Consider the following 26,631-nt stretch of genomic DNA (forward strand, 5'->3'; position numbering starts at 1 on the left):
TAAGAGAAAAAACTGCCATCCCAAAATATTATATCCTGCAAAGCTCTCATTTGTGAATGAAGGTGAAATAAAGACCTTTCATAGCAAACAGAAATTGAAAGAATTTGTCGCCACTCATCCAGCCCTGCAAAAGATGCTTAAAGATGTGTTATACACAGAAACACAGAAACACGGCCATTGATACAAAAGAAGGTAAAGGAAGAAAACCTCCCAATAAAAGATCACAGGAAGTTCAAAGAATATATTAGAAATATCTTAGGGAAAATGGCAGGGCAAAGTCACTACTTATCAATAGTCACATTGAATGTAAAATGGCCTCAAGTCTCCAGTTACAAGACACAGACTGGATGAATAAACTAAAAAACAAAACCTATCTATTTTCTGCTTACAAGAAACACATCTTTCCAACAAAGATGCATGCAGACTGAAAGTGAAAGGCTAGAAAAAGATATTCCATGCAAACAGAAACCAAAAAAGAGCTGGCGCAACCATCTTAATATCAGACAAAATAAACTATAACACAAAAACTCTTAAGTGAGACAAAGAGGGGTACTATATAATGATTCAGGGATCAATTCAACAGGAAGATGTAACTATTATAAATGTATATGCACCTAATTACAGGGCACTGGTTTATTTAAAAGATATGCTAAGGAACTTAAAGGGAGACTTAGACTCCAATACAATAGTACTGGGGGACTTCAATACTACACTTTCAGTAATGGACAGATCAACCAGACAGAAGATCAACAAGGAAACAGCAGATTTAATCGACATTATAGACCAAATGGATCTAACAGATACCTACAGAACTTTTCATCCTACACTTAAAGAATACACATTCTTCTCAGCAGTACAGGGAACCTACTCTAGGATTGACCAAATACTAGGCCATAAAGCAATTCTCAGCAAATTCAAAAGAATCAAAATCATGCCATACCTCTTCTCAGACCACAGTGGAATAAACCTGGAAATTAGCAACTCAGGAATCCCTAGAGCATATGCAAACACATGGAGATTGAACAACATACTCCTGAATGAACACTGGGTCGTAGAAGAAATTAAAAAGAGAAATCAAAAACTTTCTGAAAGTAAATGAGGATAACAACACAACATATCAAAACTTATGGGATATGGCAAAAGCAGTGTTGAGAGGAAAGTTTACGCAATAGGTGCCTACATCAAGAAATTGGAAAGGCACCAAATAAATGAGCTTTCAATGAATCTCAAGGATCTAGAAAAACTGCAGCAAACCAGACCCAAAACTAGTAGGAGAAGAGAAATAATTAAAATTAGAGAAGAAATCAACAGAATTGAATCAAAAAAAAAAAACATTACAAAAGATCAGCAAAACAAAGAGCTGGTGTTTTGAAAAAATAAACAAAATTGACACCCCATTGGCCCAACTAACTAAAAAAAGGAGAGAAAAGACCCAAATCAATAAAATCAGAGATGAAAAAGGGAATGTAACAACAGACATCAAAGAAATAAAAAGAGTCATCAGAAATTACTATAAAGACTTGTATGCCAGCAAACAGGGAAATCTATCAGAAATGGATAGATTCCTGAACACATACAACCTACCTAAATCAAACCATGAAGACACAGAAAACCTAAATAGAACAATAACTAAGACAAAAATTGAATCAGTAATAAAGGCCCTCCCAACAAAGAAAAGCCCAGAACCAGATGGATTCACTGCTGAATTCTACCAGACATTTAAAGAACTAATTCTAATTCTTCTCAAGCTATTCAGAACTACTGAAAAAGAGGGAATCCTCCCAATTCTTTCTATGAAGCCAGCATCACCTTAATTCCTAAACCTGAAAAAGATGCAGCATTGAAAGAGAATTACAGAGTAATTTCTCTGGTGAACATAGACACAAAAATCCTCAATAAAATTCTGGCAAACAGAATGCAACAACACATCAGAAAGATCATCCACCCAGACCTGGTATGCAGGGATGTTTCAATGTTTGCAAATCAATCAATGTGATATACCACATTAACAAACTTCAGAAGAAAAACCATATGATTATATCAATAGATGCAGAGAAAGCATTTTATAAAATACAGCACCCTTTCATGGTGAAAACTCTAAGTAAATCGGGTATAGAAGGAACATTCCTCAATACAATCAAAGCAATTTATGAAAAACCCAAGACCAGTATTCTATTGAATGGGAAAAAGTTGGAAGCACTTCCACTGAGATCTGGCACCAGACAGGGATGCCCACTTTCACCACTGCTATTCAATATGATACTGAAAGTTTTAGCCAGAGCCATTAGGCAAGGAAGAGAAATTAAAGGGATTCAAATTGAGAAGGAAGAAGTCAAACTATCCCTCTTTGCAGACGATATGATTCTTTATTTAGGGGATCCAAAGAACTCTACTAAGAGACTATTGGAACTCATAGAAGAGTTTGGCAAAGTAGCAGGATATAAAATCAATGCACAAAAATCAACAGCCTTTGTATACACAGGCAATGCCATGGCTGAGGAAGAACTTCTAAGATCAATCCCATTCACAATAGCTACAAAAACAATCAAATACCCTGGAATAAACTTAACCAAGGACGTTAAAGATCTCTATGATGAGAATTACAAAATCTTAAAGAAAGAAATAGAAGAGGACACCAAAAGATGGAAAAATCTTCCATGCTCATGGATTGGAAGAATCAATATCATCAAAATGTCCATTCTCTCAGAAGCAATTTATAGATTCAATGTGATACCAATCAAAATACCAAAGACATTCTTCTCAGATCTGGAAAAAACGATGCTGAAATTCATATGGAGACACAGGAGACCTCGAATAGCTAAAGCAATCTTGTACAACAAAAACAAAGCCAGAGGCATCACAATACCATACTTCAGGACATACTTCAGGGCAGTTATAATCAAAACAGCATGGTACTGGTACAGAAACAGATGGATAGATCAATGGAACAGAAAAGAAACATCAGAAATCAACCCAAATGTCTACAGCCAACTTATATTTGATCAAAGATCTAAAACCAACTCCTTGAGCAAGGACAGTCAATTCAATAAATGGTGCAGGGAAAAATGGATTTCCACGTGCAGAAGCAGGAAGCATGACCCCTACCTTACACCTGACACAAAAATCCATGCAACATGGGTTAAAGATCTAAATCTATGACCTGACACCATCAAATTATTAAAGAACATCGGAGAAAACCTGCAAGATATAGGCACAGGCAAAGACTTCTTGAAAAAGACCCCAGAGGCACAAGCAGTAAAAGCCAAAATTAACATTTGGGATTACATCAAATTGAGAAGTTTCTGTACTACAAAAGAAATAGAAAAGTGAAGAGGCAACCAACAAAATGGGAAAAAATATTTGCAAACTATGCAACAGATAAAGGGTTAATAACCAGAATCTACAAAGAGATCAAGAAGCTTCACAACAACAAAACAAACAACCCATTTAAGAGATGGGACAAGGACCTCAATAGACATTTTTCAAAAGTGGAAATCCAAATGGCCAACAGACACATGAAAAAATGTTCAGGATCACTAGCCACCAGGAAAATGCAAATCAAAACCACCATGAGGTTTTACCTCACCCTAGTTAGAATGACTTACATACAGAAATCTACCAACAGCAGATGCTGGCAAGAATGTGGGGGAAAAGGGACACTGACCCACTGCTGGTGGGAATGCAAACTGGTAAAGCCACTATGGAAGTCAGTTTGGAGTTTGCTCAGAAACCTGAATATAACCCTACCATACAACCCAGCCATCCCACTCCTTGGAATTTAACCAAAGAAAATTAAATTGGCAAATAAAAGAGCTGCCTGCACCTCAATGTTTATTGCAGCTCAATTCACAATAGCTAGGACCTGGAATCAACCTAAACGCCCGTCAACAGTAGACTGGATAAAGAAATTATGGAATATGTACTCTATAGAATACTATACAGCAGTAAAAAAAAATGAAAGCCAGTTATTTCCAACAAAATGGAGGAATCTGGAAAACATCATGCTAAGTGAAATAAGCCAGTCCCAAATGGACAAATATCATATATTCTCCCTGATTGGTGACAACTAATCGAGCACCAAAAAGGAAATCTGTTGAAGTGAAATGGACACTATGAGAAACAATGACTTGATCAGCCCTTGTCCTGACTGTCGAGGAACAACTTACTATTTTATTCCTTTTAGTATTTTTTATTCTACTTAATACCATTGGTTGAACTCTTTAATTAACACACAACTATTCCTAGGTGTTTAAATTAAACGGAGCATATGCAAACACATGGAGACTGAACAACATGCTCCTGAATGAACACTGGGTCATAGAAGAAATCAAAAGAGAAATCAAAAAATTTCTCAAAGTAAATCAGGATAACAACACAAGATATCAAAAAATATGTGATACAGAAAAGGCAATGTTAGAAGAAATTTTATAGCAATTGGTGCCTACATCAAGAAATTGGAAAAGCACCAAATAAATGAGCTATCAATGCATCTCAAGGATCTAGATAATCAACAGGAAACCAAACTCAAAACTAGGAAGAGAAAAGAAATAATTAAAATTAGAGAAGAAATCAATAAAACCGAAACAAAAAATACAAAAGATCAGCAAAACAAAGAGCTGGTTTTTTGAAAAAATAAACAAAACTGACACACCACTGGCCCAACTAACCAAAAGACTCAAATCAACAAAATTAGAGGTGAAAAAAAAGAGATGTAACAATAGATACCACAGAAATAAAAAGAACATTAGCAATTACTACAAAGAGCTGTTTGCCAACAAACTGCGAAACCTAGAAGAAATGGAGAAATTTTCCAACACATACAAGCTACCTAGGTAGAGGCATGAAAACACAGAAAATCTAAATAGATCCATTACCAAGATGGAAATTGAATCAGTAACAAAGACCCTCCCAACAAAGAAAAACCCAGGACTGTATGGATTACTGCTAAATTCTATCAGACATTTAAAGAAGAATTAACTCCACTACTTCTCAAGTTATTGACAACTATTTAAAGGGAGGGAATCCTTCCAAATTCTTTCTATGAAACCAGCATCACCTTAATTTCTAAACCTGAAAAAGAAACAACAGAGAAAGAAAACTACAGATCAATTTCCCTGATGAACATAGACGTAAAAATCCTCAACAAAATTCTGGCCAATTTAATCCAGCATCAGAAAGATCATTCACCTAGACCAAGTGGGATTTATCCCTGGTATGCAGGGATGGTTCAACATTCACAAATCAATGTGATACATCACGTTAACAAACTGAAGAACAAAAACCATATGATTATCTCAATAGATGCAGAGAAAGCATTTGATAAAATACAATACCCTTTCATGATAAAAACTCTAAGCAAACCGGGTATAAAAGGAACATTGCTCAACACAATCAAGACAATTCATGACAAACCCAAGGCCAGCATTCTATTGAATAGGAAAAAGTTGGAAGCATTCCCACTGAGATCCAGAACCAGACAAGGATGTCCACTCTCACCACTGCTATTCAATATAGTCCTGGAAATTTTAGCCAGAACCATTAGGCAAAAAAAGAAATCAAAGGGATACAAATTGGGAAAGACGAAGTGAAACTACTCCTATCTGCAGATGACATGATTCTATATATAGGGGATCCAAAAGTTTATACTAAGAGACTATTGGAACTCATAGAAGAGTTTGATAAAGTGGCAAGATATAAAATCAACTCATAAAAATAAGCAACCTTTGTATACACAGACAATGCCATGTCTGAGAAAGAACTTCTAAGACTGATCCCATTCACAATAGCTACAAAAAAAATCAAATACCTTGGGATAAATTTAACCAAGGAAGTCAAAGATCTCTATATTGAGAATTACAAAACATTAAAGAAAGAAATAGAAGATACAAAAAGAAAGGAAAAATGTTCCATGTTCATGGATTGGAAGAATCAATATCATTACAATGTCCATTCTTCTGAAAGCAATTTACAGATTCAGTATGATACCAATAAAAACACCAATGACATTCTTCTTAGACATAGAACAATTATGTTGAAATTCATATGGAAACACAGGAGATGCCAAATAGCTAAAGAAATCATATACAACAAAAACAAAGATGGAGGCATCATAATACCAGATTTTAAGACATACTACAATGGGGCTGGCACTGTGATGTAGCAGATAAAGCCACAGCCTGCAGTACTGGCATCCCATATGGCAGCCAGTTCGAGTCCCAGCTGCTCCACTTCTAATCCAGCTCTCTGCTGTGGACTAGGAAAGCATTAGAAGATGTCCCATGTCCTTGGGCCCCTATGCCCATGTGGGAGACCCAGAAGCTCCTGGCTTCAGATTGGCAGAGCTCCGAACATGGCAGCCAATTGTGGAGTGAACCAGTAGATGGAAGACCTCTCTCTCTCTGCATCTCCTTCTCTGTGTAACTCTTCACAAATAAGTAAATTTAAAAAAAGACATACTACAAGGCAGTTATAATCAAAACAGCAGGGTACTGGTAGAAAAACAGATGGATGAACCAATGGAACAGAATAGAAATGCCAGAATTCAATCCACGTATTTACAACCAACATATATGTCAACATATATTGACCAAGGAGCTAAAACCAATCCTTGGAACAGTCTCTTCAATAAAAGGTGCTGGGAAAACTGGATTTCCACGTGCAGAAGTATGAAGTAGGGCCCCTACCTTACACCTTACATGAAAATCCATTGAAAATGGATTAAAGACCTAAATCTACTTCCTGACACCATCAAATTTTTTAAAGAACATTGGGGAAACCCCAGAAAATACTGGCACAGGCAACAGTTCTTAGAAAAGAACCCAGAATCACAGGAAATCAAAGCCAGAATTAACAAATGAGAGGGACCGGCTCTGTGGTATAGTGGGTAAAGCCGCCACCTGCAGTGCCAGCATCCCATATGGGGGCCGGTTCGAGTGCTGGCTGCCCCACTTCTGATCCAGCTCTCTGATACGGCCTGGGAAAGCAATGGAGGACGGTCCAAGTCCTTGGGCCCCTGCACCCACATGGGAGACCTGGAAGAAGCTCCTGGCTCCTGGCATCGGATCAACTCATCTCTGGCTGTGCAGCCAATTGGGAAGTATACCAGTGAATGGAAGACCTCCCTCCCTCCCTCCCTCCCTTCCTCTCTCTCTCCCTCTGCCTCTTCTCTCTCTGTATAACTCTGATCTTTGAATAAATAAATAAATCATTAAAAATTATCATATGAGATTACATCAAATTGAGAAGTTTCTGTACTGCAAAAGAAACAGGAAAGTGAAGAGGCAACTGACAGAATGGGAAAAATTATTTGCAAACTATGTAACTGATAAAGGATTAATAACCAGAATATATAAAGAGATCAAGAAACTCAACAACCAAAAAACAATCAACTCAATTAAGAAATGGGGGCTGGTGCTGTGGCATAGGGGGAAAAGCCACCATCTGTGATGCTGGAGTCCCATATGGCGCAGGTTCATGTCCTGGCTACTCCATTTCCGATCCAACTCTCTGCTATGGCTGGGGAGAACAGTGGATGATGACCCAGGTGCGTGGGCCCCTACACTCACTTGAGGAACCTGGAGGAAGCTCCTGGCTCCTGGCTGTGGATCAGCACAGCTCCAGCCTTTGGGGCCATCTAGGGAGTAAACAACCAGTGGACGGACAACCTCTTTCTCTCTCTCTGCCTCTCTGTAACTGCCTTTCAAGCAAATAAATAAATAAGAAAGAAAGAAAGAAAGAAAGAAAGAAAGAAAGAGAGAGAGAGAGAGAGAGGGAGGGAGGGAGGGAAAGGAGGAAAGAAGGAAAGAGAGAGAGAGAGAAATCGGCAAACGACTTAAACAGACATTTTTTAAAAGAGGAAATCCAAAGGCCAACAAACACATGAAAAAATGCCCAGGATTTCTAGCCATCAGGGAAATGAAAATCAAAACCAGTGAGCTTTCACCTCACCTCAGTCAGAATGGCTTTTATACAGAAATCAATAAACAAATGCAAGCAAGGATGTAGGGGAATTGGTACCTAACCCACTGCTGGTGAGAATGTAAACTGGAAAAGCCACTGTGGGCCAGCACTGTGATGTAGCGGGTAAAGCCACTGCCTGCAGTGCCGGCATCCCATATGGGTGCTAGTTCAAGTCCCGGCTGCTCCACTTCCAATCCAGCTCTCTGCTGTGGCCTAGGAAAGCAGTAGAAGATGGCCCAAGTGCTTGGACACCTGCACCCACGTGGGAGACTGGGAGGTCTCCTGGCTTTGAATCAGCACAGCTTCAGCCATTGGGGCCAGTTGGAGAATGAACCAGCAGATGGAAGACCTCTCTCTCTGTCTCTGCCTCTCCTCTCTCTGTGTGCTATGCCTTTCAAATAAATAAATATATCTTAAAAAAAGAAAAGAAAAGCCACTATGGAAGACAGTTTGGAGATTCCTCAAAAATCTGAATATAGACCTACCATATAACCCAGCTATCCCTCTCCTGGGAATTTACCCAAGGGAAATGAAATCAGCAAATAAAAGAGTTACCTGCACCCCATGTTTATTGCAGTTCAATTCATAATAGCTAAGATATGGAATCAACCTAAATGCCTGTCAACTGAAGTCTTGATAGAGATATGGGATATGTACTATATGGAATACTACACAGTGGTAAAAAAAATGAGATGCAAGAAAATGGATTTATCTGGAAAATGTCATACTTAGTGAAATAAGCCAGTCCCAAAGGGACAAATACCATATGTTCTCCCTAATCTATGATGACTAATAGAACACTGAAAAGGCAGTCTGGGGCTGGCGCCGCGGCTCACTAGGCTAATCCTTCGCCTTGCGGCGCCTGCACACCGGGTTCTAGTCCCAGTCGGGGCGCTGGATTCTGTCCCAGTTGCCCCTCTTCCAGGCCAGCTCTCTGCTGTGGCCAGGGAGTGCAGTGGAGGATGGCCCAAGTCCTTGGGCCCTGCACCCCATGGGAGACCAGGATAAGTACCTGGCTCCTACCATCGGATCAGCGCGGTGTACCGGCCGTAGCGCGCTGGCAGCGGCGGCCACTGGAGGGTGAACCAATGGCAAAGGAAGACCTTTCTCTCTGTCTCTCTCTCTCACTGTCCACTCTGCCTGTCAAAAAAAAAATATATATATATATATATATATAAAAGGCAGTCTTAAGAAGTGAAACTGACACTTTGAGAATCAATGACTTGAACAGCCCTTGTCTTGACTGTTAAGGAACAGGTTTTTTTTTCCTCTTCTTCAAACTATTTGTTGAACTCTTTACTTAACATAGAGTTCATTATATGTCTATGAAGTCAATTGAAAATAGATCTCAGTAAAAAATAAAGAGTGGGAATAAGAGAGGGAGAAAAGTTTGTAACTGTAAAGCTGTATAGTTCTGCATACATTCCTATGGACATACTTCTAAGGGTACAATTTAAAAACTTGCCATTGAAAAGGAACTACATGAAGTATCTCTGTGAGTGAGATCCCAGTGGAAAGAAGGAGCCATCAAAGAAAGAGGTATCTTTCTCTGAAGGGAAAAGAAAACTTTCACTTTGATTACGGCACTGTCTATATAATGTCGGAGTTTGTGAACTAGTGGGGCTTCCACAGCCTTGGCAGCTCATGAGCCTCAGGTGATCACTGACACCATAAATAAGAGTGTCAATTGTTAAATCAACAACAGGCCAGCGCCGTGCTCACTAGGCTAATCTTCTGCCTGTGGCACTAGCACCCCGGGTTCTAGTCCCAGTTGGGGCGCCGGATTCTGTCATGGTTGCTCTTCTTCCAGGCCAGCTCACTGCTGTGGCCCAGGAGGGCAGTGGAGGATGGCCCAAGTCTTTGGGCCCTGCACCCGCATGGGAGACCAGGAGGAAGCACCTGGCTCCTGGCTTCGGATTGGCGCAGCACGCCGGCCATAGCAGCCATCTGGGGGGTGAACCAACAGAAGGAAGACCTTTCTCTCTCTCTCTCTCTCTCACTGACTAACTCTGCCTGTCCAAAAAAAAAAAAAAAAATCAACAACAGGAGTCACTGTGCACTTGCTCCCCACGTAGGAGCTCTGTCCTTAATGTGTTGTACTATGAGAATTAACGGTAAAACTAGTCTTCAAACAGTACTTTATACTTTGTGTTTCTGTGTGGGTGCAAACTGTTGAAATCTTTACTTAGTACAGAGTTGATCTTCTGTATATAAAGATAATAAAAAATGAATCTTAATGAAGAATGGGATGGGAAAAGGAGTAGGAGGTGGGACAGTTCAGGGGTGGGAGGACAAGTATGGGGGAAAGAACTGCTATAATCCAAAAGTTGTACCTATGAAATTTATATTTATTAAATTAAAGCTTTCTAAAAAGGAAAAAAAAAAAAAAACCTTGCCATTGGATCCCAAATCTCATTAAGCTGGGTGGTAAAAATGCCATCCTAAGTGTTAAAATGATCATATTAAGTGTGACAATGATCATATAGATAGGATTAAGTGTTAAAGGGATCATATAAATAAGATCAAATGTCTGGTGATAACCATAGATAGAACTAAAAAGGAGAGAATGTTCCAACATGGGAAGTAGTTCACACAGCAGACTCATAGAATGACAACTGCTTTAAATAGCTCTCTGACTTCAGCCCTTAAGGCATTCAGGTGTGGCTGAAAAACCCATGAGAGCATTTCTGGCATGGAAAGCCAAGACACTGTGGCAAAAAAAAATGTCCTACATGAAGGATCTCTGTTAGTGAGACCCCAGTGGAAAGAAGTAGCCCTCAAAGAAGGTACTTTTCTCTGAAGGGAAGAGAGAACTTCCACTTTGTTTATGGCATTATCTAAATACTGACAGAGTTTGTGGATTCAAAAGGCTTCCATATCCTTGGCAGCCCATGTCAAGAGCCTCAGGTGATCACTGACATCATCCATAAGAATGTTAATTGTTAAATTAACAACAGGAGTCACTGTGTACTTACTTTCCATGAAGGATCTGTCCTCAATGACGTGTATTGTGGAATGAACTGTAAAATTTGTTCTCCTAAGTGTGTGCAAATTGTTGAAATCTTAGTATAGAGTTGGTCTTCTGTGTATAAAGTTAATTGAAAATGAGTATTTTTTTTTTTTTTGACAGGCAGAGTGGACAGTGAGAGAGAGAGACAGAGAGAAAGGTCTTCCTTTGCCGTTGGTTCACCCCACAATGGCCACTGCGGCCAGCACACTGTGACCGGTGCACCACGCTGATCTGAAGCCAGGAGCCAGGTGCTTCTCCTGGTCTCCCATGGGGTGCAGGGCCCAAGCACCTGGGCCATCCTCCACTGCACTCCAGGCCACAGCAGAGAACTGGACAGGAAGAGAAGCAACTGGGACAGAATCCGGCACCCCAACCGGGACTAGAACCCGGTGTGCCGGTGCCGCAGGTGGAGAATTAGCCTATTGAGCCACGGTGCTGGCCTGAAAATGAATCTTAATGGAGAATGGGACTGGGAATGTGAGAGGGAGGAGGAGGTGGGGTGGGAGTGGGGGTGGGAAGAATCACCATATTCCTAAAGTTGTACTTATGAAAGTTGTACTCATTAAATAAAAGGTTTCTCTGGAGGAAAAAAAAAGACTCTGCATTAAAAAAATCTTAGTCTAGGGAAGGGCCACTGTAATGTTCATTAATATGACTGATCTCTCCATGGGTCCACTTGTGCTATTAGACTAGTATGGTGCTGGCAGTGCTACTCTACCACCCACTGCTGAGTGGTTTTTTAGGTAGTGAAATCAGATAATTCACAATACAATGGTAAAGGCAAAATAATAATTCTCAATATGAAGGGCAAAAAAAAAAAACAAAAAAACAAATTGACTCTTTCCCCATCCTAAGAGGTGCTTAGAATACTACAGAATTTAAGAAAAATAACATGAAAACAAATTATTTCTATTTCAAAGCTGTTTTTAAATCTTTATGCTATTATTTGTTATAATGGTGTTAAAGAAGTTCTATCAAGCTTCACCCCAACCAAAAAAGATAACACCAGAAATTTCCCCTAAATAATCTAAATACTTTCAAAACCTAATAGACCTACTAGAATACAAGTAGCTTTTTATTTCAACCATTTTCCAGCAGAATAGGAGGATGACAAGGAATTTCACATGTATTTTTGTAGTTTTACATTAAATACTAAAGTGACTAACATACAGGGGTCTTCAAAGTATCTATGGAAATTGTGCGTTATGACAAAACTATACATGGATTACAAAAAAATCTTTGCATCAAAATACTTATCTTTTAACTCCACTTTTCACAAACTTTTTGAAGTGCCCTTGCATCATCAACGTGAAAAAGAGAAAATCAGCAGCAGCAGACCCGGGCTGATTAATTTAATATTATCTCTTTCAGAATGAGGCCAGCTCTGCTCATAATGTCCCTGTTCTTGGCACAAAGCCTCTGGAACTGCCCTAAGCCAATGGTACCACTTCTCAGTTCAAGAGCCTTTCCATGAGATGCTAATCCTCTGCAACTTCTCTAACTCATCCCTGCTAGAGTTTAGAAGCTACACTACTGCATATCCTAAATTTAGCCCACTATAGCTTAATATCTCAGCAGTAGAAATACTTACATCTCTTATATGTGGGTCTTTTTTTTCTCTTTTTATGTTTATGACTTCTTAAGGCACATTCTGCCTAGGTGAGATAAACAAACACTGTCTTATGAAATAAGTCCCAGGACTGCTCAAAAATGAACAGAGCTACAGGTGAGAATAAATAACCCAAAAGAACAAATCAGGGGCCAGCGCCGCGGCTCACTAGGCTAATCCTCCACTTAGTGGCGCCGGCACACCGGGTTCTAGTCCCAGTCGGGACGCCGGATTCTGTCCCGGTTGCCCCTCTTCCAGGCCAGCTCTCTGCTGTGGCCCGGGAGTGCAGTGGAGGATGGCCCAAGTGCTTGGGCCCTGCACCCCATGGGAGACCAGGAGAAGCACCTGGCTCCTGCCTTCGGATCAGCGCGGTGCGCCAGCCGCAGCACGCCAGCCATGGCGGCCATTGGAGGGTGAACCAACAGCAAAAGGAAGACCTTTCTCTCTGTCTCTCTCTCTCTCACTATCCACTCTGCCTGTAAAAAAAAAAAAAAAAAAAAAAAAAAGACAAATCAGGAAGTCCCAGTGAACTAGAAATTAAGACTCTTTACTAGAAATTTTTGTTGCTTTTATAACTACATAAATGTAATCAATTCTACAATTTTCCAGAAGCACTGGATTCATCAACCTACATTCTACATGTAATTTTCTACATGTTCTGCTAATAAGCACTTGTTATATCTCAAATCATTTTTAGTCTGTCAAGATATATTATTAGAATTTTACATGGTCTACAACTGGTAAAAAGTTGTAAGCATTTTGAGTTAAAAGCTCAATTTAAGCTCAAAAGAACATTTAATATACTGCTTTTTCTTAACCAATTTGCTAATGGTAGAAGTGGTGACAGTGATAACACAGGGTGGAGAATTACTATAGAATATCACTCATTTGGCTTCACTTTTACTTCCTCTATTTGTCCAGGTCTCCCACAGCTGAACCTGTAGATTCATCTTTGTCCTAGTTCTAGATTTATGTGTATTTAAGAAAGAAATTATTTAAACATATTATCTACTTCCCCATGTCTACGCCTCAATACAGTATAGCCTAGCTAAGATTTCATCATTGAAGCAAAGTCCTAAGCAATCCAGAACATAAGGTGTTTTTTTCCTTTGCATAAGTTTTTAGGCTAATTTCAAAACACATACCTAGGCCTACATTTTAAAACAATAGCCAATCCAATGCCTCAATCCCTCTGTTGATACAGAAGCCCTACACTGCTATTCTTTCTGACACCCAGCTCCAACCATCCAAACTACTGAGCCCCAGTGGCTTTACATGAGAGTCATCTGTGCTATAGATCACATAGGAAAAAACTGGAAAGTTGGTCTGTAGCATGGAGGAATTGATGGATATTTTCTTAATATGATTTTTTTAAGCCAGAATCTTACTTAAAGAGGAACTGAGAAGCTTTCTCACTAAAGTGAGGAACAAATAATAAACAAAGATGTCTATTATTTTTACTACAATTAACATGGTATGGAAAATATTACCAATACAGTTCATTAAGAGGAAGCAATAAGAAGCATAAGAATAAAAAATAAAAAGACAAAATGATTCCTACTTGTAATGGATAAATGAACAGTAAGAGAATTTAATTAAATTTTAGGTTATAATATCAACATACAAAATGAGCTTTCATATATACAAATGGAAAACAGATTATAGATGTAATAAAAAGACTCCTCCTGGCCAGCACCACGGCTCACTAGGCTAATCCTCCGCCTTGCGGCGCCTGCACACCGGGTTCTAGTCCCTGTCAGGGCACCAGGTTCTGTCCCAGTTGCCCCTCTTCCAGGCCAGCCCTCTGCTGTGGCCAGGGAGTGCAGTGGAGGATGGCCCAAGTCCTTGGGCCCTGCACCCCATGGGAGACCAGGATAAGTACCTGGCTCCTACCATCAGATCAGCGCGGTGCGCCGGCCGCACCACACCAGCCGCAGCGGCCACTGGAGGGTGAACCAACGGCAAAGGAAGACCTTTCTCTCTGTCTCTCTCTCTCACTGTTCACTCTGCCTGTCAAAAAAAAAAAAAAAAAAAACTCCTCCTACAGCAGTGAACAGTAACATACTTAGGCATATATTTCGTAAGAAATTTTCTTCTAACATTGACTTCAGATTAAAAAACTAAACAAACTTCCTCATTACATAAATGTTGGATTGAACAATGGGAGGGCATACTATATTCCTTAGCAAGACTTACTGTAATGTTGATAATGCCTAAATTAACCTATAGGAATAATATACTCTCAAGAAAGATACAAGCAGGTTTTTCTGGAGCAAGACAGCTTGGTTATTAAATTCCTTCAGAAAGGAAAATTAGAACATTCATATATTGCTGGTGGGAATTAAAAATGATATAGATATTCTGAAAAAAAAAAGAAGCATTGCAGTCCCTTAAAACACAGAATTACCATATAATCAAGCAATTCCATTTTAAGAACAGAGGCAGAGAAATGAAAACATATGCACATATAAACACTTATACATGAATGTATACAGTAACATTCTTCATAATATCCAAAATGCGGAAACAAGTTAAATGTTCATTAACTGAAGAATCAATAAACAAAATGCAGTGCATCCAAACAATGGGTTATTATATAGCAATAAAAGGGAAAAAATACCAATACATGCTCAGCATTACGAACCTTGAAATCTTCATGCTAAGTGAAAAAAGCCAATCACAAAAGACCACAAAAATGAATCAAAGACCTGTGTTTCCAGTTGGTAACATCAGCATAGAGAGGAATATAGTATGTGCCCTTAAAATAAATGTGATTCTTTTTATGGGAAATGACCAGAATAGACAAATTCACAGAGACAGAATATTAGAGGTTGCCTAGGGTTGGGATTGGGGGAGAGGCTGGGGTAGGGAATAGGGAGTGGCTGAAACAGGGTTTCTATTCAGATGTTAAAAAAAGTTCTACTTAGAAGGGGAAGATGCCTAGACAAGTCTGTAAATATACTGAAGTGTATACTTTAAATGGGGAAATTTTATGGTATGTGAAATATATCTCCATAAATCCTACTTCTAGGAATCTATTTCAAAAGTAAACTGGCAAAAACATGAAGAGACCTATCCATAAAGTTATTTAATACAGCACTATTTACAATAGCAAAAGAATGTTAAAAAAAAAAAAAACAATAGCAAAATAATGTTAACAACTCAAAGACCATCAACAGGGACTGGCTGATAAAACTGGTTCAGCCAAAAAATGGAGTTCTATTTAGCTGGAAAAAGGAATGAAGAATAGTTCTATGAACTCATATTTGCAATCTCTAGGATTTCTTGTTAAGACAACTAGCAGAATAGGTAACAGTGTTTAAGTATTCAGGATGAAAGACGGAGGAAAAGAGTGTGTATCTGCCTATAATTTAAAAAAGTATGGGGCCGGTGCTGAGGCTTAGTGGGTTAAGCCACAGCATGGAATGCCAGCATCCCAGATGGGTGCCAGTTTGAATCCTGGCTGTTCCAATTCTGATCTAGCTCGCTGTAATGGCCTGGGAAAGCAGTGGAAAGCAGTCCTTGGGCCCCTGCACCCACATGGGAGACCCAGAAGAAGCTCTTGGCTCCTGGCTTCAGATCAGCGCAGCTCTGGCCATTGCTGCCATCTGGGGAGTGAACCAGCAGATGAAAGACCTCTCTCTCTCTGTAACTCTGCCTTTCAAATAAATACATAAATATTTTTTAAAAAATGTAATGAGAGGTTGGCATTGTGCTACAGCAAGTTAAGCCAATGCCTGCAATGCTAGCATCCATATAAAGGTCGATTTGAGTCCTGGCTGCTTCATTTCTGATCCAGCTCTCTGCTAACACACCTGGAAAAGCAGCATAAGATGGCCTAGGTGTTTGGGCTCCTGCCACCCATGTGGGAGACCTGGATGGAGTTCTAGGCTCCTGGTTTTGGCCTGGTCCAGCCTTGGCTGTTGTGGCCATTTGGGGAGTAAACTAGCAGATGGAAGATATTTTTTTCTCTCTCTCTGTCTTTCTCTGTAACACTACCTTTTGAGTAAATAAATAAATCTTTCCAAAATTTAATGAACTAAATTAAAATCTTTTTTAAAAAACCTTTAGCTATAAGGTAAGGATGGAAATAGTATGGACAAGATAGAAACAGAATCTAAACTTCTTGAATATACCTTGGTCTACTGAGTTTGACTTTAAGATTTACATAATTATAAAAGTCACAACTTGGGGGCAGGCAAACCATTCCTACTATCTAAAAGTAAATGATAAAAATAAATACATAAATAAAAGTAAATGAATCAAAGACCTGTGTTTCCAGTTGGTAACATCAGCATAAAAAGGAATATAATATGTGCCCTTAAAACAATTTGACTTTACATACTCTTTATGATATATCTTAAAACACCAAAAGAGGGGCCGGCACTGTGACACAGTGGGTAAAGCCACTGCCTGCAGTGCCGGCATCCCATATGAGTGCTGGTTCAAGTCTGGCTGCTCCACTTTCAATGCAGCTCTCTGCTATGGCCTGGGAAAGCAGTAGAAGATGGCCCAAAGACCCGGAAGAAGCTCCTGGCTCCTGACTTTGGATGGGTGCAGCTCCAGCCATTGTGCCCAATTGGGGAGTGAACTTGCAGATGGAAGACCTCTCTCTCTCTCTCTGCCTCTCCTTTTCTCTCTGTGTAACTCTGCCATTCAAATAAACAAACAAATCTTTAGAAAAAAAAACACACAGAAAAAACTGTTATTTAAAAATGTTGGTAATAATGTTGGTATTTTTCTTTCTTTTTAAAACTTATTTGAAAGGCACAGTTTCAGAGAAAGGAGGAAAGATAGAGAGAGAAATCTTCACCTGCTGGTTCACTCCCCAAATGGCCATAACTGCCAGGGCTGGTCCAGGCTGAAGCCATGAGCCTGGAGTTTCATCCTGGTCTCCCATGTGGGTACAGGAGCCCAAGCATTTGGGGCATCTTTGGATGCTTTCCCAGGCACCTTTGCAGGGAGCTGGATGAGAAGTGGAACAGCTGGGACTCGAACTGGAAGCAGGTGTTTCAGGCAAAGGCTTAATCTGCTACACAATGCTGGCCCTGGTATTATTCTTCTAAGTCTGTTGTGTGTGTTTGTGTGTGTGTCTGTGTGTGTGTCTGTTATTAAATTTAAAAAGAAAAGAATGATTATACATGTGCTTTTCAGCACAGAAAAATAAGATGCAGATTTAAAATCAATTAAGTGAAAATCCTATATCCTAGGTTTACAGTGCAAACAAAACAATCGTCCTCCTGATTTGTTGTACCTTTAAAAACATATGCATAGGCTGGTGCCACGGCTCACTTGGCTAATCCTCCTCCGCTTGCGGCGCCAGCACCCCGGGTTCTAGTCCCAGTCAGGGTGCCGGATTCTGTCCCAGTTGCTCCTCTTCCAGGCCAGCTCTCTAATGTGGTCCAGGAAGGCAGTGGAGGATGGCCCAAGTGCTTGGGCCCTGCACCTGCATGGGAGACCAGGAGAAGCACCTGGCTCCTGGCTTCGGATCAGCGTGGTGTGCTGGCTGCAGCGCACCGGCTGCAGCAGCCATTGTGGGGTGAACCAACGGAAAAGGAAGACCTTTCTCTATGTCTCTGTCTCTCACTTTCTAACTCTGCCTGTCCAAAAAAAAAAAAAAATATGCATTTCCTTGCTCTGTCCACTGAAAGAAAGGAAAAAGAGGACATTTGAGGGTAAGTTTGACAAGTGTATAGGTAGCAGACAGGTATTAATATTTTGGTATTGTTCTTCACAGTCAAAAGGAAGTTCCTGCCCACTCTGTTCTGGGAATTTGTTTCTTGGAAAACATTCTGAGGGGTTCATTGAACTGTTTTGTATAGTATTAAATGAGACAGCAGTGCCTTAAGTTAATTTTAGTACATATATCACTTGTGTAACAAGTTTTTTTTTTATAGAGAAGTTCCATATAGAAGTTTTTATTCCAAATCAAACTTTTAAATCTTGAAAAGTGACTTCTTGTCTTTGTAGAAGTTGGTCACTTATCATACTGTGTTTTGGAGTCTGTGCTTCTACAATAACAAATTTATTTTTAATAAAATAGAAACATTTCTTCATAGAGAAAGTCATATAAATGTGAACTGCATCAAAAAAATGAGTGGTTTGATTAAACTATACAATGGGAAATTTTGTGATCTTTTCAACAACGTGGTTACCTTATTCTCTCAATATATTTTCAATAAAACAGTAAATCTTAAAAGCATGAAGACATATAAAGAGATAAGTTAGACAAAAGAGTTCATTCTAAAACACAATTCTGATTATATCTGATATTATATAATTCTGTTCTAATATAAAGAAAAATTTTTAAGCTACATGACTCTTTTTTTATCCATTACTTACCCTTTTTCATATGTGAATTCGTCTTTCAGGGAATTGGCTGATGATTCACCAATAAAGACAGATGGAATGTCAATTTTCTTTAACACATCAACTGTATAAAAGAATAAAATTATTCTTAAAAGCCCATATTTACAGTACAATCTTTCTTCATAATAGTAGCAAATACAACTGCAAACAATTATAATCACCTTAAATTTTCAACTGGTTGATTTTCTATATTGTGATTTGATTCACCTTCAAAGTGACTGAGAAACACAGTAACATTTACAAAAGCAAAGTTAGCATTTTGCATATATACATTACGTCACCTAACTCTCTTAATAGTCCTAAAAGATCAACACAATTTTCATTTTTAGTATTTCCATTTGCCTTTTCCCCTCTACAGATATGCCTTTTAAAATTTTTATTTATTTATTTGTTTGTTTGTTTTTTTGTTTGAGAGGCAGACAGACATCTTGGTTCATTCCTCAAATGCTCGCATGTCCAAGATTGGGACAAATGGAAGCCATGAACTAGGAACTCAGTGGAATTACCTGAGGCATCATTGCTGCCTGCCAGGGTCTGCATCTGCAGGATGCTGAAATCAGGAGCCAGAGTGAAATATTGAACCCAGATACTCCAATAGGAGACTCAGGCGTCTCAACCTCAACCACTAAGTTAAAAGTATGCCCCTATAGACAAAACTTTAAATATGTGTGTGTGTATATATACAAATATATATATATATATGTACATATATATATGCAAAAGAGAAAAAGTTTTCACATATCCATTTCCAAGAGAGGCATAATCCAGAGAACGACCACTTTACAACAGCTTAAAAAAATAACATCACACACTTCTGGCTTTCCAGAGTGAAAGACTGGCAGGAGTTGATAAAAGACATTGGATAGGAAAGCTGGGTAAATGTCTACTTCCTCCTATGCCTGGAGTTTATGGTAAAGCTTTGTGTTTTGATTGGTGTTTTCTCAAGAAATCTGACTTATACTCATTCAAATCCAAACTCAAATATCACCAAAATATAATCTGGAAAAAATTACTCATTACTCAGAAATAAAAACAATTTTCTTAATGTTACTAATAGAAAAAGCAGCCTTATTATTAGCTGTGAGTTAAATAACAGATTAGTCATTAGGTAAAGTCCATTTGTTATGTTACAATTTTCAAAATAACTTTGGTCTACATTTTAAATAATAATGCATATACATTATACATTTAAAAGGGGTGGAAAGAAAAGAAAAAGAAAGTACAATCATAATTCTTCCCACCCAAAGACAAATGTTTTATTTGAAGTAATAAGAGTTGTAAAAGTTTTTTTTTTTCTTATACTAGAAAATGACTTATTATTTTCATAATGATTAAACAAGGGAAATAAGATTTCTTTTTGGTGTATACCAGGGTTAAGGGAAGTAGAAGAATAAGAGGATTAATAGGACTTTTATGTACTTTTGACGATGATAAAAAGTAAACTAGAACAACTACTTGCCCTAAAACTTAGCACAGTTCACCCAAAACACCCAAATAAAGGATCATAGTTTTTTTAAAAATCTATAAAATTAAAAAATATACAGTTGGAAGCTCTAATGCTTATTCTACCTTTAATGTAAAACTGTAAATATTTATTTCCACAAAGCAAATGTGTAGAAAGTCCAAGCACCCTGCAAAATTTCAACAATTATGTATATCCATAATTAAGACATACTTAAATTGCATCACCCTCAAAATTTCCCTCATTCCTCTTTATAGTAGACCCCTCCTAACCTCAGCAGCCACTGATAGTTTGTTTTGGTTTATTATCCTTATAAAGTCAAGCTTTTAAATCTTCGTATCCTTGGTAATTTTTTTTTCCATTTCCAGGTTGTTTTATGCAAATATCATTTATTCTCTACTCTCCCCCCCACACACACATCCTCTCTCTCTCTCTCCCATCTCGTTCTCTCTCTTTCTTTCACACACACACACACCCATGTCAGTGCCAAGAGGGCAGGAACCAAAATGGTTAGTCAAGGGATAATCATTACTTTTATACTGATGAGATCAATAAAATTTTTATCTTTCTATTAATGGAGTCATTTAATAATACATAAGGGGCTGGTGTCATGCAGTGTAGATTAAACCACAGCTTGAGATGCCAGCATTCTATACCACAGTTCCAGTTAGAGTTCTGGGTGCTCTGCTTCCCATCCAGCTCCTTGCTTTTTGCCTGGGGAAGTAGCCCATGATGGCCCAAGCGCTTGGGCCCCTGTTAATTTACAGGCAAGACACAGATTGAGTTCCAGGCTCCTGACTTCCACCTCGCCTAGCCTGTGCTATTGTGGTCACTTGTGAAGTGAACCAGCAGATATAAGCTCTTTCTGTCACTTTGCCTTTTAAATAAATATTTTTTAAAATAATAAAAAAATAAGCTTTTGTTCCCATTCCATGATACACCTCACATAACCTCTATCTATTTCATCACGTTTCATGGCTACATTGGTATTGTTATAGGACTATGTGTTTTAGAGAAATATTTTCTATCTTAGGTTTCCTCTACCACAAATCTTATTTTAGTTGTTATTTAAAACTTGGAATTACATATCCTTTGTATGCTTTATTTTTTTCATGACAAACTCAAAGAAGAACATTTGACTTGTGAATATTGGCTTACAATTATTAGAAATAATATAACTTCTTTTAGATATGATATCTAAAGACATGTGGAGATTTCTTCACTTTAATAAGCAGATAAGAACGGGTGGGGGACAATGCTACATGTCAAAAACAAAAGTCATCAAGGAGACTGCATTACAAAACCAAGCATGTTCTAATTCACCAAATACTTTCTAATCCACAAAATAACCCTGTGATGTATATATTGCCAAGTAATATTATCATATCATAGAAAAACTACAATTGGAATGCTCAGCTCCAGTCTCTTCAGATTCACAACCCGATTAACTGTTAAATATCTCCATTTTATTGCCTAATAGATGTTTCACACTTACTGTTTCCCAAGTGGAATTCTGAATGTCTCTTTCCCCTCAAGCTACTCTTTCTCATCCCTGTAAACAGCATAAGCATACCTAGTTTCTCAGGCTAACCATCTTGGAGTCATCCCTGGCAGCTCCTTTTCCTTTACTCCCTAAGTCAAACTCTTTCAGCTTCACAATATATCCATAATCCTACCACCTCATCACCTTGACTACTAACACTCCAAACCACCTTCACTCTTGCCTGGCAGATGCAGCAACTGGTGCAGCAACTTTCTCAATGTTCTCTCTGTTGGCACTCTTGACCATTTTTCACCTTCAGTTTATTCTTCAAATATCAACCAAAATGATCTTGTTCAAGTATGTCTGAATACCTCATATAATCACACAAAACCCAATATTTAGAATAAATTCCAAAGTGCTTATCACAGCATACAAGGCCCAACATGCTTTGGCCCCTTGCTCCTTCTCTAACCTCATCCCCTGCCACTCTCTCTTGCTTACTCTACTCTAGCCTGACCTAGAAAACACCAAGCACTTTATCCTCAAGCCTTTGTACTTGTCATCCTCTCTCCTTAAATCCTCCTCCATCAGAAATCTTCATGTCTCAGCAACTCACTTTAGTTATCTGTTCAAATCTCAGTGCCTCACAGAAGTCTTCTCTGACCACCCTATCTAAAACAGCCTCTTGCTTCTTACCCTTGTCTATACCCTCTTAGCTTGATATGTTTTCCTTCAAAACTTATCACGATTTAACACTATAGCTCATTTATTTGATTAGATATTAAAATCTTTCCTCCCACCATAGAAAGCAATAACAGCAATAAAAATAATATCTGAACAGTCATGAAACAAATATTGGAAACAGGCAATCTTCTAGACGCTTTATAGGCCTTGATTCACTCAATTTTCACAGCAACCCAATGAGATTAGTACTGTTATCATTTCCATTTGATAGACCAGAAAACTGAGGCATAGAGATGTCAGGTAACATACCGGAGCTCACAAAGCTATGCAGAGCTGGGATTCAGACACTGGCAAGCACACAGAAAACACTCTCTTAGTATTCTACTGTACTCTGTTACCTTAGTGAAAGGTATGAAGGCAGAACCTTTATATCATGCCCTACCATAGTCACAAAGTCCAAAAAAGTACTTGATACAGGTTAAGCTTTCAAAAATATTTGTTGAAGGAAGGAAGCAAGAAAAAAAAGAAGAAACAAACCCAAGGATATTGATTTGCCATGGTTATACAGTTAGGAATTTACACAGCCTGGACTCAAACGTGAGGGCTCTGATTCCGAATCTAGGCTCTTCCTACTCTGTCAAGGCATGAGCTTTCTCATACACCTTCTTTCACATGAACTTTACAACTTTGTCAGGAAAAATAAAAATTTAAATTACTTACACTTTTTTAGATGAAAATAAAGAGTTTAGAAAGGTTAAGAAAAGGTCTCAAAGGTATAGGCTAGGCCAGCACTGCGGCTCAATAGGCTAATCCTCCACCTGCGGCGCCGTCACACCGGGTTCTAGTCCCAGTCAGGGCACCGGATTCTGTCCCAGTTGCTCCTCTTCCAGGCCAGCTCTCTGCTGTGGCCCGGGAGTGCAGTGGAGGATGGCCCAAGTCCTTGGGCCCTGCACCTGCATGGGAGACCAGGAGAAGCACCTGGCTCCTGGCTTCGGATCAGCGTGGTGTGCTGGCTGCAGCGCACCGGCTGCAGCAGCCATTGTGGGGTGAACCAACGGAAAAGGAAGACCTTTCTCTATGTCTCTGTCTCTCACTGTCCACTCTGCCTGTCAAAAAAAAAAAAAAGGTATAGGCTAGTTTGTGTATCAACCAGCCTGAAGTAAGCCCGTATTTCCTGGTTCTACTATAGGTGTTCTTCCCACCATATTCTGCTATCTCCCGAAGATAAACAATGTTATCTGCTCACTGAGTAAACCCATTCTGTATCTGTCTTGGATGTGGGCACATTCCATATGTGAGGTGTTAGGACCTAGGAGCTTTTAAAACTTCCTTTTGTTTCCACATGTTGGAATCTCCATTCAGGACAACACCAATATTCCTTATGACCTAGGACTAAGACTTGGAAAGAGGGATGCAGACCCTTTCTGATAAATTCATGTTTTCCCTTCCTCTTGCAAGTAGCAGCAAAGATAAAAATGATAAAAATCTTTACAACAATTTTCTTTGGATATATGAAATGTTTAAGCATATATCTACATGCAAGGATGGAGCCAAATATCACAGATTGTAATCCAAGCAATAAAGTCAAGGCCCAAAATTCTGATCAATTTTTGAAATATAAGAACTCAGCTGGAACATTTCCATGGCAACAGCACGATTATACAGTTATGTGCTACTTTTAATATTCTGCACATTTTCCTTAGGAACATGGCATAATTATCACAAAAAGGTTTTAAGGTATTACACTGATTAAATAGGTGCTAAAAAAGAACTGATACTTCTAGCTTGCAAATTTTTTATTGAAAAATCTGTCAAAAGAGGAAACAGTTTACAAATAATGAACAGTTTGTTCATACCTAAAACTCAAACTCAAAACATACTTAGCTCTTGAGATCTTGAATATTTTGCCAAGTCTTAGGCCCATGCCTTCAGCAAAATACACAGAGTAAATAATTTGCTCAAAGTTATTCTGCTGATCTAAGTGGTAGCTTGAATTAGGATTCACATCTGTTTCTAGAGTATGTGTGCTTTTTGTTTTGCCAGTAATGTGTACAGATCACAAAAGTTACTCACCTACCATGTATCAATTGGGACAAATTTTTTTTTTCTTTGAAAAAGGGAGGCAGTTAAAGGAGAAGAAAAATGTGTCAAATCCTGCAGTATCAACAGTGCTAGTTTATTTGTTGAGTTAACTCCCTTCAACAAGGAGTCCTGTAATTCCCACTCATTGGTTGTCAAACTATTCCTGAAATGCTAGAACTTCTTGAGGGCACTTCATGGATTCTGCAATCAAAAAAATTTAATCGGCTAGGAGATTGAAGTAATAATTTAAAATATAAAGAAATAAACTGCCAGACTTTTACTTTTTCTGTACTATAATATTATCTCATTATATTCAGAGTTAGAAGGACAAAGGACAAATAACAACAACCAACACTGTCTTGAGCTATAAACAGAAGCCTTTTGGGAGGCTGGCACCGTGGCTCATTTGGCTAATTCTCCGCCTGCGGCGCCAGCACCCTGATTAGTCCCGGTTGGGGCGCTGGGTACTAGCCCCGGTTGCTCCTCTTCCAGTCCAGCTCTCTGCTGTGGCTCAGGAGGGCAGTGGAGGATGGCCCAAGTGCTTGGGTCCCTGCATCCGCATGGGAGACCAGGAGGAAGCACCCAGCTCCTGGCTTTGGATCAGCGCAGCGCTGGCCATAGCGGCCATTAGGAGAGTGAACCAACGGAAGGAAGACCTTTCTCTCTGTCTCTCTCTCATTGTATATAACTCTCTCTGTCTCTCTCACTGTCTAACTCTGCCTGGCAAAAAAAAAAAAAAAAAAAAAAAAAAAGAAGCCTTTTGGGTCAAGATATTGCTACTAAGGAGGTAGTTATTTAAAGTCCTAAACACATTCCACATTCCACGGTACTGTTATCAGTCCACAGCTTTATGTCTACTCTCCCCTCCAAGCTGTGACTTGTATTCACAAAGCAACAGAACTTAGCAGCAAGAAATATTATGGTTTGCTATAAAAGTTAAACAAAAATAAAAGATCTTCTAATCATAAATGTTAGCAGTGAATCATCTTAGTAGCAATTAGAATGGCTTTGTGAAAACGTATAGCTCCCTGGTTTAGAGAGACTACATGAGGTGAAACATGCAGCTTAAAGTCGCCGTCTGCATAAAGGCTGTGATTTTACCAACTGGCTCGTTTTCCCTGTCAGCTAACACTCAGTAGAGAACAAGGAAAGATCTTAAGTGAAAAACTATAGACATGTAAACATAATGTCAAAGGACTAATAATCAACTGGTAGAAGAAAGCAGTAGAATATAATAGCTTTGAACTTCCACTAACATATAGAAGGTACCTATGTACCTATATATTCTAAAATTTAATGCTGTGAGTCTCCAAATAAATCACAAAAATTATTCAATAGCATTCTTAACTCAGGGTTTTTAACTCTATTTAAAGCTTTGACTTTCCTTTGGTTGTGATCAAAATATCAATAAATAGAACACAAAGATTAAAAAAACTGTAGAAAAGAACAATTAAATTCCAACTCTACTGCAAATAAAATTATCTCAAAAAGGTTAAGAATTGAGAGTTATCTGAGAAGAAATCTTGCTTTTTAAGCAGAAAAAATAGAGAAGGAAAATCCTGCTAATTTTTAGTTTCAAATGATCTTCAAACAGGAGAGAAGAAAAGTGATACCTGTACTTACTGTCGTTGGATCCCATGCCAATGAGGTCATCAGAATCAACATTGTGAACTATGGCTGCTTTGTACCCTGCTCGCTGTGCATTTAAAACCTGCAAACAGAAAACAGTCATTTTACGAGGGAGATGATGGTTTGTCATAATGTTCCTGAATTTCAATAAGGCTCAACAAGTCTATACTACATCTGTCAGCAAATGTACACTCTATATCCAGGACCACTTCATATATTTATTGGAATAAACCTCAGGTGTAGTTCTTGAAACAGTATGATGTCTTACAATTGATTATCAAGAATTTATTTAGATGTTTTCTTGATTTCATTTATGGCATTAATTGAAACCAGAAATAAAGGAC

General features: G+C 38.8%; 1 protein-coding gene across 20 annotated transcripts in view; it reads right to left on the reverse strand.

Annotated features, from left to right (window-relative positions):
• The window catches only part of RNF13 (ring finger protein 13), a 171,410-nt gene that overhangs the window by 38,297 nt on the left and 106,482 nt on the right, over window positions 1–26,631 (reverse strand). For 14 of the 20 annotated variants that reach the window (XR_016233254.1, XR_016233253.1, XM_008266322.5 and 11 more), the window contains 2 exons: window positions 26,282–26,369; window positions 18,921–19,011 (listed from right to left, as the gene is read on the reverse strand). Coding sequence is in view for 18 of the 20 variants with exons in the window: in XM_008266322.5 (XP_008264544.2) it covers window positions 18,921–19,011; window positions 26,282–26,369 (179 nt within the window). In the remaining 2 variants the exon portion in view is untranslated. Of the gene's footprint in view, window positions 1–18,920; window positions 19,012–26,271; window positions 26,370–26,631 lie in introns of all 20 variants that reach the window. The other 6 variants (XM_070072673.2, XM_089332177.1, XM_070072674.2 and 3 more) reach the window with 1 other exon arrangement.

This window comes from Oryctolagus cuniculus, chromosome 4, assembly GCF_051225735.1.
Source record: "Oryctolagus cuniculus isolate XC-2025 breed Fujian yellow rabbit chromosome 4, ASM5122573v1, whole genome shotgun sequence".
NCBI classification, from domain to species: Eukaryota; Metazoa; Chordata; class Mammalia; order Lagomorpha; family Leporidae; genus Oryctolagus; species Oryctolagus cuniculus.